We start from the raw sequence: 8,159 nt of genomic DNA, 5'->3' as shown, positions 1-8,159 counted from the left end.
GGGAGACAATCACATATCCCTGCATGCTTTGCAGCTGACCTGATCCCCCCTCCACCCCCGTCCCCGTCCCAAAGTTGAGTGTTCCCGTGTCGACCGGATGATGGCGCAAGAGGACACGGTATGATGAGTTGGTGTGTCCAGGACTCACCTGCAGGAGTTTCAGAGACAGAAGCAGGAAGATTTAGTGATAAAACACCAATCTGTATGTACAGGAGTAGAAAGTCTGTTAAATATAATATCTTCCTGTTATGAACACATCAACACTTCTGTCTCGGGTTATTTACTGTTTAACCAGCGCTGCCTTGTTTTACTACTGACAGGTTCAAAGTGTGATTATAAGTCTCTGACAGTGTTACTAAAGGATTCCTACAATGTTAGACTTGATCAGAGAACAGCTGTAATATCCCTCTGCTCCATGCCACCAGACTCCATTCATAAAAACAGTCATTTAAGTGTGGAACACGAGTTGAGTCTGGTGGCTTTGAACACAGCGATATGGGATGTTGGTATGTAACCTAACATCCATAATACACACTTATTAATATCTATCAGTGATCTTTTAGGTTTGTAGGTTTCCCAAGTGGAAAGAATAAAGAATGAAAAGTTTGTCCTGGTGAGGATGATCAAGAAGAGACCATGTTATTATATTTTCATGATATTTTGGACATGTCAGGATTCCTGTCTGTCCCAGTGTTTCCTTCCATCTCTCTTCCTCTCCTTTCCTTCATTCTCCGTGTTTGTTTCCATGTGTCCTGTGTGTTTTGTTCTGGTGGGTGTGGTCTCTCCTCTTCCCTCCTTCAGGCTCCTCCCTCTTTCACTCCTCTGGCTGGCTGGCACAGCTGCACTCCATCCGATCACCTCCATACTATTGCATTTTGTCCAAAAACTGGAAAGAAAGTCATACCATAGCATGTCGTCCGAAATATTAACAAACAGATACAGTGGTGCAGTGATAAGTGCTGTTGACGACATGCTATAGTATGACTTTTTTTTTATCATATTATAGACGACATGCTATAGTGACTTTTTTTTAATCATTTTTTAGATGACACGCTATAGTTTGATTGATTTACCAGATAAAAAAAATCAGTGAAAGCATGGACAGCGGACAGCTTCACCTCCTCATCCTTAAAATGGGTTCAAAACCATTCAATGAAATCAAAGTTGGGTATTGTTTTAATCTCTGTCAATGTCGTTGGTATAAAGCAGCTGAGTGCTTGTTACTGACAGTCTGCAGCCAGCAGGGGGCACTGCCTGCCTGCAGACCAGTGAGGAGCAGAAGAAACTGAAGTGCTCCCAGCTGGCACCATGAAGCTCAGTAACAAGAACAATGAGGGAGGAGATTGAACTTAAAGTCCGGCTGATGCTTCACATGCTGCTGATTCATTTCAGTTCAACATGAAACACGACCAGTTCCGTTTTATTTGGAAGTCGAGCTGACGATATTCATTATTTCTGATTATTCTCACTAAGCTTGAGACCTAACATGAGATTCCTCTCCTGTGGTCTGATGGAGGTCCGAGCTCCACCTGAGATCAGCTGTTTTCTCTGGAGCTGAAGTGTGAACAGAAAGTGATGAGCGATGTAACAACGGTTGAATTGATCCAGTTTGATGCTCCAGATATGAATCTATAAATCATGTTGGAGAACTAAAGTGTTTGTTCGATGCTGATTTCCAGGACGGAGTTTAGCTCGAGGACATTTTCACTTTTAATGCTGAATATTGACTGAAACACATTCACTGTTTAATCCTCCTCCTCCGGACCGCTGTTCACCTAATCCACCCGGATCATTATTTACTCTGCTCTCCTCCTTTGTTTTCCCCTCCTCCTCCTCCTCCTCCTCCTCCTGGTTGGGAAACAGAATCATTTATTAGACCAGCGTGACGTGTTTCTACATAAACTGACAGAAAGAATGAAGTGTTGCATTCAGACGTAAATATTCATTATTTATTGAAGATCACTTCATTCTTCATACATGTTGGATCTCACGAATTGTTTTTGCACGATCAGCAGGCCGGATGTGATCTTACTTGGATTCGGTGGATCAGAAGTAAAATCTCTTTGTTTCAGCTCCAATTCATTTGATTTATTTGATTCCCAACTTGAAGGAAATATTTGGTCGACAGAAGTTCTGCAACAACGTCAGTCATGTTTTTGGTGTTTCGTCGGCTGCAGCAAGTGTTGGTGAACAATTTGAGAAATCCCTCCCCTCCTGACAACACACAGCATGTGAAAAGCTAGCTAACTCGATTATTATGTAAGCTATCTTTTCCCATGCTAGCTGCATGACCCACCTACTTCCTCGTTGTTGTCGTCTTTCAGGTCCTTGACGTCACAAACGGTCGATGCATTCGCAACGAACAAGAGTGAGAAACCACAAGTTTCAGTTTTCAGGTTGTTTTTAGTGTTTGTGAGTTGTGTTCCATGTTCCTCCAGTGGGATTCGAACCCTCGACCTCCTGCTGACTCCCGGTGCTCCTGAGCAGCGGTCGTTCCCTCTGGAACATCTTCAGCGCTGCTGAACGACAGGAAACACGATGAAACACGTTCACTCAGAGCGACGAGCTGAAACTCTGGAGTTCAGCTTCAACATCACGTGATTCCTCTTTGTTTCTGCTGTCCAGACACATTTAAAGACTTCTTGTAATCTGTTTCATTTATAATACGTCCATTTATTTTAAATGAATCTGAACAAACCGTCCTGATCACGAGAAACTGGAATCACAAACACAACTTTTTAAAGCTTTAAGAGCTTTCAGACTTTATTTGACCTCCCAGAGTATCAAAAGATGATTTAAAGAAGTCTCTGCTACTTCCTGATTCTTCATCTTGTTACCGGCTCGGTGGTTAAAGTGGCTTCACCTGAAGTCAGGTGGTCGCTGGTTCAAATCTCAACCTGTTTCCTTTGATCCTTTATGCTGTTAGTTTCTGTCATTGTGATTCTTTTCTTTACACATGACAAGCTCTGAGCCGGTTCTGATCCACATCTGAGCCGGTTCTGATCCACATCTGAGCCGGTTCTGATCCACATCTGAGCCGGTTCTGATCCACATCTGAGCCGGTTCTGATCCACATCTGAGCTGGTTCTGCCCGGCGACACGCTGTCAGCTCTTATTAAGAACAAACGAGTGAGAAAAAGCCATTAAGGTGTTTTTTTTCTTGTTTGTGCTTTGTTGGCAACAAGCGACAAGTTTTTAGGTAAACAGGAGAAAAAGCACTCTGAGGTTTTAATTATAGATGCAGAGAATGCTGCATTGTGGGTGAAATCAGTGACCCCATTAGCATGAAAACAAACAGGAGTGGACAAAGCCATCATGATTATAATCATAATGTCAGGTGTTTTTATTCTGTCAGTTCAGTTTGGAGGAAAAACAGAACAAAAGAAACACAAATCAAAAGAAGAAAATAAGAAATAAAGCAGAAAGATCTGCTGAAATGCAAAAAAAGATCAGCGGACGACAGAAATGTCCTGATTCAACTCAATGAATTCAAATTAAAAAGAAATGCAGTTAAATGTTTTATTATCATCTCCTGAATGTGTAAAATTAATTTGTTTAAAGGAAGCAAATATAAAAAGAAGTGAGAGAAGTGCAGGAGGTCTGGGAGGAGGTCAGGAGGAGGTCTGGGAGGAGGTCTGGGAGGAAGTCAGGAGGAGGTCTGGGAGGAGGTCAGGAGGAGGTCTGGGAGGAGGTCTGGGAGGAAGTCAGGAGGAGGTCTGGGAGGAGGTCAGGAGGAGGTCTGGGAGGAGGTCAGGAGGAGGTCTGGGAGGAGGTCGGGTCGGCCAGCATCCTTGTTAAACAATTTATTTCTAGACTTTGAGATGTTTGTCGTGACACTTTTGTGTAAATGAAGCTGCTTCCACTGATGGAGGAAACATTCAAGTTCAATCAGTTTATTAGTGAGTTCGCAGCTAATGTGCATGTTTTAGTTTAGTTTTATAGTTTAGTTTTAGTGTGTGTGAGTTGTGTTCTATGTTCCTCCAGTGGGATTTGAACCCGCTGCTCCAGGAGCACCAGGAGTCAGCAGGAGGTGCTGACTCCTGGTGCTCCTGGAGCAGCGGTTGTTTCCTCTGGAACATCTTTAGCGCTGCTGAACGACAGGAAACACGAGACTGAAGCAGGAATCTGCTGTTTAATATGTTTTTATTCAACTGTCTATTTATTTATACATTTAACTGGTTCTATTTCGTGGTCTAATTATTTAAGTCGTTTTTTTACATTTATTTATATTTATTTATTTTTACATTTCATTTGGTTTAACCTCTCATTATACACTTTTAAACTAATTTAGTATTTTATTTAACTTGTCATTTGATTTTATAGATTTTTTTTGACTGTCTAAATATTTATATAATTTAGCTGGTTATATTTTGTGGTCTATCTATTGTAGTTTCACAATATATATATATTAGTATATATATTAGTATATATAGGTGTGGAAGGACGCGTCAGAGGAGATGCAGTCAGAGGAGGAGGTGTAAGAAGAGGAGGAGTCAGGAGGAGGTGTAACAGAAGGAGGAGGAGTCAGAGGAAGAGGAGGTGCAGTCAGAGAAGGTGTGTGTGCTCACTTCTCTCCGGAGTCGGAGATCCCCCGTGCAGCTCCAGCTCGGTTCCCGGAGACAGGCTCACCTCTGCGGCTGTAGCTCGTGGAGGACCGGTCCGTCCGTCCGTCCGTCCGCAGACACCCGGACTCAGAGGACTTCACACGGAACCGCCGACATGAAGTTCGCCTCCGGAGCGGCGCTGCTGCTGCTGCTGCTCGGCCGCTGCTGCTGCACCAGTCCCGGACGGAGAGGTAGGACCGGTACCGGTACACGTTCTGTGATGTTCTGCTGTCTGAAGGCTGTGAGGATGGATTACACGTTATAGTATAGCAGACGGATTCATTTAACACATATTCTTCATATTAATATGTGTATATAATGTGTCACTAAACTAAGAGTACGCCTGTTACTGAGGACAGCTCATGTTTTAATCTGACAGAAGAATCTGAATGAAGGTCAGATTATTATCAGAAATAAAATAAATTAAAACGGTTCTTTAATCTACAGACAACAAAACAAGAAGATTATAATTAATACTGCATGCTGTGGAGGCGACTATGAACACAACTACAGCTGTGACATTAAAGAAAATATTAATATCATACTTTTAATGTTTCAACAGAGATGTAGAGCTGCTGTAATATTAGACTTCACTATGATAGAATAATGAGGAAGGAACCTTTTTATTTGAACTGTAAATTAGTTTATGTGACATTAAAACCTGCTCGTAGATTCAGACTGCAGCGGGTTTATATTGTGCATCCAAACTTCTTGTTTCATAAACTCTCGGCAGATACAAGTCAGAGTTTGCAGCTCTTATAGCAACCAATCAGACTTCAGCTGTATGAAACAATAAAAACAAAACGTATGAATGAGTGAACAAATAAATGTAGGTTTTAAAAACAGGATCCAAACGAAGCCTCACTGACCTGCGGAGGGTCGAACCATAAAAACAAATCTGGTTAAAAAGGTCCGAGTGAGACTAAAAAAGAGCTTTAGAAAGCGATGAAGGGCTTTTCAGGAGCAGCAGGCAGGAAACCGTCACCTCGATGACCATCAGGAAACATTTCACTGTTGGAACTTCAGTTTGAAAACTTTTTTTCAACAATTCAACAATTTTTCTGTCAAGTTATCAGTACGTTTGATTGACACACAAAAACGCTTTGATATCGGTGTTATTTCCTCTGATAATCAATTGTTTAGTGAATGAAATGTCAAAAACAACAGGCGTCTCCATAGACTCCATCTGTAGTACCACTGAGGACCACTAGGGGCTGTCTCCACAGACTCCATCTGTAGTACCACATAGACTCCATCTGTAGTACCACTGAGGACCACTAGGGGCCGTCTCCACTGAGGACCACTAGGGGCCGTCTCCATAGACTCCATCTGTAGTACCACTGAGGACCACTAGGGGCCGTCTCCACAGACCACTGAGGACCATCTGTCCATCTGTAGTACCAGGACCACTACCATCTGTAGTACACTGAGGACCACTAGGGGCTGTCTCCACAGGCTCCATCTGTAGTACCACTGAGGACCACTAGGGGCTGTCTCCACAGGCTCCATCTGTAGTACCACTGAGGACCACTAGGGGCCGTCTCCACAGACTCCATCTGTAGTACCACTGAGGACCACTAGGGGCTGTCTCCACAGGCTCCATCTGTAGTACCACTGAGGACCACTAGGGGATGTCTCCATAGACTCCCATTGAAAAAGCATCAACTTCTCTCCGTCAGAAGAAGCTCCTTTGGCTGTTTTCTGTTGAGGATCAGCAAAGAGTTTAACGAGTTTTCAAACTTTATGAGATCGTATCTGAAATAAGCGAGCGTCTCTCGTTCCGAGGCGTCTGTGTCCGAGGAAATAAAACGAAACATCCCCGCGGTGCATCATGGGAGCGACGAGCCAACGATGAATATCTCGGAGAGTTTTTGTCTCCTGAAAGATCGACAGAATAAATAAGTGAAAGAATGATGAGAGGAATCGCTGAGCTCAGATGTTCACAGTTATCTGTGTGATAAGTGAAAACAGCTGACTGCACTCTCTCTTTGTCTGGACAACAATTTGATTATGAGGAGGATTTTTGTGTTTTCCATGTTTTGAATGGGCCGTTGTGTCGTCGCGCCGGTCAGCTCAGCGGTTCCAGAGTTCTGGTGGTCTTTGGTTCAAAAAGGGTCCTTGAAGATGTTCCACAGGTTCTTGAAGATGTTCCAGAGATCCTTGAAGATGTTCCAGAGGTTCTTGAAGATGTTCCAGAGGTCCTTGAAGATGTTCCAGAGGTTCTTGAAGATGTTCCAGAGGTTCTTGAGGAGTTACCAGGAGTCCTTGAAGATGTTCTAAAGGTTCTTGAAGATGTTCTAGAGGTTCTTGAAGATGTTCCAGAGGTCCTTGAATATGTTCTACAGGTTCTTGAATATGTTCCAGAGGTCCTTGAAGATGTTCCAGAGGTTCTTGAAGATGTTCTAGAGGTTTTTGAGGAGTTACCAGGAGTCCTTAAAGATATTCCAGAGGTCCTTGAAGATGTGCCATAGGTCCTTGAATATGTTCCAAAGGTCCTTGAATATGTTCTAGAGGTTCTTGAAGATGTTCCAGAGGTCCTTGAATATGTTCTAGAGGTTCTTAAATATGTTCTAGAGGTCCTTGAAGATGTTCCTGAGGTTCTTGAAGATGTTCCAGAGGTTTTTGAATATGTTCTAGAGGTTCTTAAATATGTTCTAGAGGTTCTTGAAGATGTTCCAGAGGTCCTTGAATATGTTCTACAGGTTCTTGAAGATGTTCTTGAGGAGTTACCAGGAGTCCTTAAAGATGTTCCAGAGGTCCTTGAAGATGTTCCATAGGTCCATGAAGATGTTCCAGAGGTCCGTGAAGATGTTCCAGAGGTCCTTGAAGATGTTCCAAAGGTTCTTGAAAGTTACCAGGAGTCCTTGAAGATGTTCCAGAGGTCCTTGAAGATGTTCCAAAGGTCCGTGAAGATGTTCTAGAGGTCTTTGAAGATGTTCCAGAAGTCCTTGAGGAGTTACCAGGAGGTCCTTGGTGTACTGTTGCCATGGTTACCTGTGGACTAGTTCAGCTCCAGCTGTGATTTAGGTCAGAGTTAATAAAGTTGTTCAAGTTTTTACCCAGAATGCACAGCTGTCCGAGATTATGATCTGCTCAGTCAGCAAGTTGCTCTTAGCTTGATTAGTCATCAAGATGATGAGGTGTGTGAACATGTGAATGTGAACTGTGTGTGTGTGTGTGTGTGTGTGTGTGTGTGTGTGTGTGTGTGTGTGTGTGTGTGTGTGTGTGTGTGTGTGTGTGTGTGTGTGTGTGTGTGTGTGTGTGTGTGTGTGTGTGTGTGTGTGTGTGTGTGTGTGTGTGTGTGTGTGTGTGTGTGTGTGTGTGTGTGTGTGTGTGTGTGTGTGTGTGTGTGTGTGTGTGTGTGTGTGTGTGTGTGTGTGTGTGTGTGTGTGTGTGTGTGTGGCTGCTTGGATTCCCGTTGGTATGTTATGTTTGTGAAACTGAGCTTCAGCTGCAGTAACTGATGAAACACTGTTTATTGTGACGGCAGAGAGATCTGTGTGTGTGTGTGTGTGTGTGTGTGTGTGTGTGTGTGTGTGTGTGTGAGTGTGTGTG

The 8,159-nt window shown here is 43.2% G+C and overlaps 1 protein-coding gene across 1 annotated transcript in view; it reads left to right on the top strand.

The window, feature by feature from the left end:
- Positions 1-4,556: 4,556 nt before the first annotated feature.
- LOC138637040 (melanoma receptor tyrosine-protein kinase-like) overlaps positions 4,557-8,159 on the top strand; it is a 28,889-nt gene continuing 25,286 nt past the window's right edge. Inside the window, exon 1 of the mRNA XM_069725475.1 lies at positions 4,557-4,795. Within this exon, the coding sequence (XP_069581576.1) occupies positions 4,720-4,795 (76 nt within the window). The 5' untranslated portion in view covers positions 4,557-4,719. The remainder of the gene's footprint in view (positions 4,796-8,159) is intronic.

This window comes from Brachyistius frenatus, unplaced genomic scaffold, assembly GCF_029030835.1.
Source record: "Brachyistius frenatus isolate BFR_SWC_R1_liver_20210118 unplaced genomic scaffold, ASM2903083v1 Contig_425, whole genome shotgun sequence".
NCBI lineage: Eukaryota > Metazoa > Chordata > Actinopteri > Embiotocidae > Brachyistius > Brachyistius frenatus.
This window is presented reverse-complemented; position numbering and strand designations above follow the sequence as displayed.